The 2,564-nt window shown below is 59.9% G+C and overlaps 1 protein-coding gene across 1 annotated transcript; it reads left to right on the forward strand.

The window, feature by feature from the left end:
• The first annotated feature begins 219 nt into the window (after positions 1–219).
• On the forward strand, positions 220–2,229 carry LOC128679491 (uncharacterized). Its single transcript, XM_053761773.1, has one exon. It carries the CDS (start codon positions 220–222, stop codon positions 2,227–2,229), a length of 2,010 nt encoding a protein of 669 aa, XP_053617748.1.
• The last annotated feature ends 335 nt before the right edge of the window (positions 2,230–2,564 follow it).

The following is a 2,564-nucleotide window of genomic DNA, read 5'->3' on the forward strand; positions in this document are numbered from 1 at the left end:
TTTTATTTGTTTTGACGGTTCAGTGTCTTGGCTCCTTGTTGAGTTGAGGCACTGACAAGATCCTATTGTTGGTCAGTTGTATCTGACCAGAGCTATTGGATCGCTGGTGCGTTCTTATAGCCAGGCAGAGGCCAATTTCTGCCCTCTGTCTGTAGACTGTGATTTGTTTTGCCCCATTTGGGGCGATCTATTTCTGGCGTGGTCACTTCCCGGCCCAATATGGGTAGGAACGTGGCCAAATCTTCGAGGGGAAGATCTCTGACCCCAAGGGGGAAGAGATCAACCGGGGGGGTTAATGAGGACGTGGGTGAGAAGACGATCAGCCGGTCGGAGTCGCTGTACTTCTCGGACGGCGACTCGGACGGGTCAATCGATCTTCCGGAGATCAAGATGGGCGGGGAGAAGCGGGGTCAAGCCCCAAAAAGGAAAGCTTCGGAGGATGTTGAGGAGGCCGAAAGGGCTTCCAACAAGCTTTCCTCCGTCACGAGGGGCCGGGCTGCTCGTCGGGGCTCGTATTCTGGGACGGCCGAGGCGAGGGAAAGGCTCCGCGATCTCTCGGCGGACTATGCCCAGTTCGAGCGGGAGTTAGAGAGGGCTGGTACTAGCAGCTACTTGAAGGGTACGGAGCAGACCAGTAAGAGGTGCTTGGTGGATGAGCACCTCGAGGTCGTGAGGGCTGCTGCCCAGAGAGTTTTGGCGGAGGCCGGAAAATCCGGCAATTTGAAAGGGACTGCATGGCGGGCCATGAATGAGGCCTGCCATGATATTATTGTGGCGGCTGGGAAAATTGAGGCCCAGTGTGAGGAGTCGGAAGCTGTCCGCATACTCAGAGCGGACAACAAGAGAATGCGGGAGCAGCTTTCGCTCCTCCAACAAGAGACAAAGGCCCTCCGCACAGCCTTTGCCGAACGGGTGACTCCGGCGCCGACAGAGGCCCAAACAGCGGCAAATGCCCCCTCTCTTGAGGACATCAGGGGACTCCTCTCCGAATGGAAGGAGTCCTTTGAGAGGAACATGTTCCTCAAGTTGGGGGGAATGGTAAACGACCGCCTCAAAGAGGCGGAGAAAAGGGGCATCCTGGCCCCGGAGCCCATCGTTCGGCCGCCACTCGCAGCTGACGCGAAGAGGAAGGAGGCCGAAACACTGGCCTCAAAAACAGGGCGAAATTATGCTGGTGCTGTAGCGGGGGCCACCCTCATGCCCCCAGCTCGACCTGGGCCTGCACCCAAAGCTGTCGCAGGCAAAAAGCAGCCCAAACAAGGGACCGTACAGGCCCAGGTACCCATCGAAACACCTGCCGAAGTGCCTCCGCCCCATGAAGGCGAACAGGGGTGGGCCGAGGTGGTTAGGAGGGGGAAAAAGAAGGGGAACAAACCCTCCCCTTCTGCCCAGCAGGAGCCTACCCCTGTGAAGGCCCCCAAGGCGAGCGCACAGCCGCCCAAAAAAGTGAAATTCACCGCACCCAAGACTTCGGCGGTAGTGGTGACCCTCAAGCCGGAATCCAAACTGGATTACCGCACGGTAATATCGAGGGCCACCACTATCGACCTTTCGTCGATTGGGGTGGATCACGTGTCGGCTGTGCGTGGAACGGCAACGGGGGCCCGCATCATCGAGATACCCGGGGCTGACAGTGGGGCTGCGGCGGACAGCCTCGCAGAGAAGCTCCGGGAGGTCATAGGGACTGAGGCGGAGGTCACAAGGCCCTTCAAGGCGGCGCAAATAAGGGTCTCTGGACTCGATGAGGGAGTGACGCCAGAGGCCCTAAAAGAGGCCACAGCGAGGGCGGGAAAATGTCCACCGGGACAGGTCAGGGTGGGAAACATCCGCATAGCGCCGGATATGACGGCGGCGGTAATCATCACCTGCCCTGTGGCGGCTGCCAACGCCCTAATAGACGAGGGGCGCCTTCTTGTCGGTTGGACAGCTGCCAAGGTCAGGGGGCTGGAGGCCCTGCCCATGCGGTGCTACCGGTGCATGGGCATAGGCCACACCAGAGCCCTCTGTCCGTCCCCGGTGGACAGATCGGAGTTATGCCATCGCTGTGGCAAATCTGGGCATACTTCCTCAGAGTGCGGGGCCAGTGAACCCTGGTGTGCGGTGTGTTATGCGCACAAGTTGGCCGCCAAACACACAATGGGCGGCCCATCGTGCAATCCCCCGCGCATGCGGGGCAAACTGGCCCCTCCAAAAAGGGGAGCCTCCGAGGGCACCACGATGGAGCACTAATGACAGACGGGTCTGCGCAACAGGTTGAGGTGCTGCAGGCCAACGTCAACCACTGCGCCCGTGCACAGGACCTGCTAGTCCAGCACGTGGCGGAGTGGTCTATTGGTGCTGCCGTCGTGGTGGAACCGTATTGTGTCCCCCCCCTTCCTACTTGGGTCGGAGATGCGGACGGGCTGGTGGCAATCACCTCTCCCCGAACTGGGGATCGCCCGCCTCTCTCGAGAATCGACAGTGGCCCGGGTTACGCGGCGGCAAGATGGGGAGAGTTTGTCATAGTCGCGGCATACTTCTCCCCCAATAGGCCGCTGCGGGCCTTTGAGGATTTTCTCGAGAGA

The sequence above is a fragment of the Plodia interpunctella genome, chromosome 21, assembly GCF_027563975.2.
Source record: "Plodia interpunctella isolate USDA-ARS_2022_Savannah chromosome 21, ilPloInte3.2, whole genome shotgun sequence".
Lineage (NCBI taxonomy): Eukaryota > Metazoa > Arthropoda > Insecta > Lepidoptera > Pyralidae > Plodia > Plodia interpunctella.

Bases quoted from the DNA above. Each gene is read 5' to 3' on its own strand.
- LOC128679491 (XM_053761773.1), top strand. From the start codon at position 220: ATGGGTAGGAACGTGGCCAAATCTTCGAGGGGAAGATCTCTGACCCCA.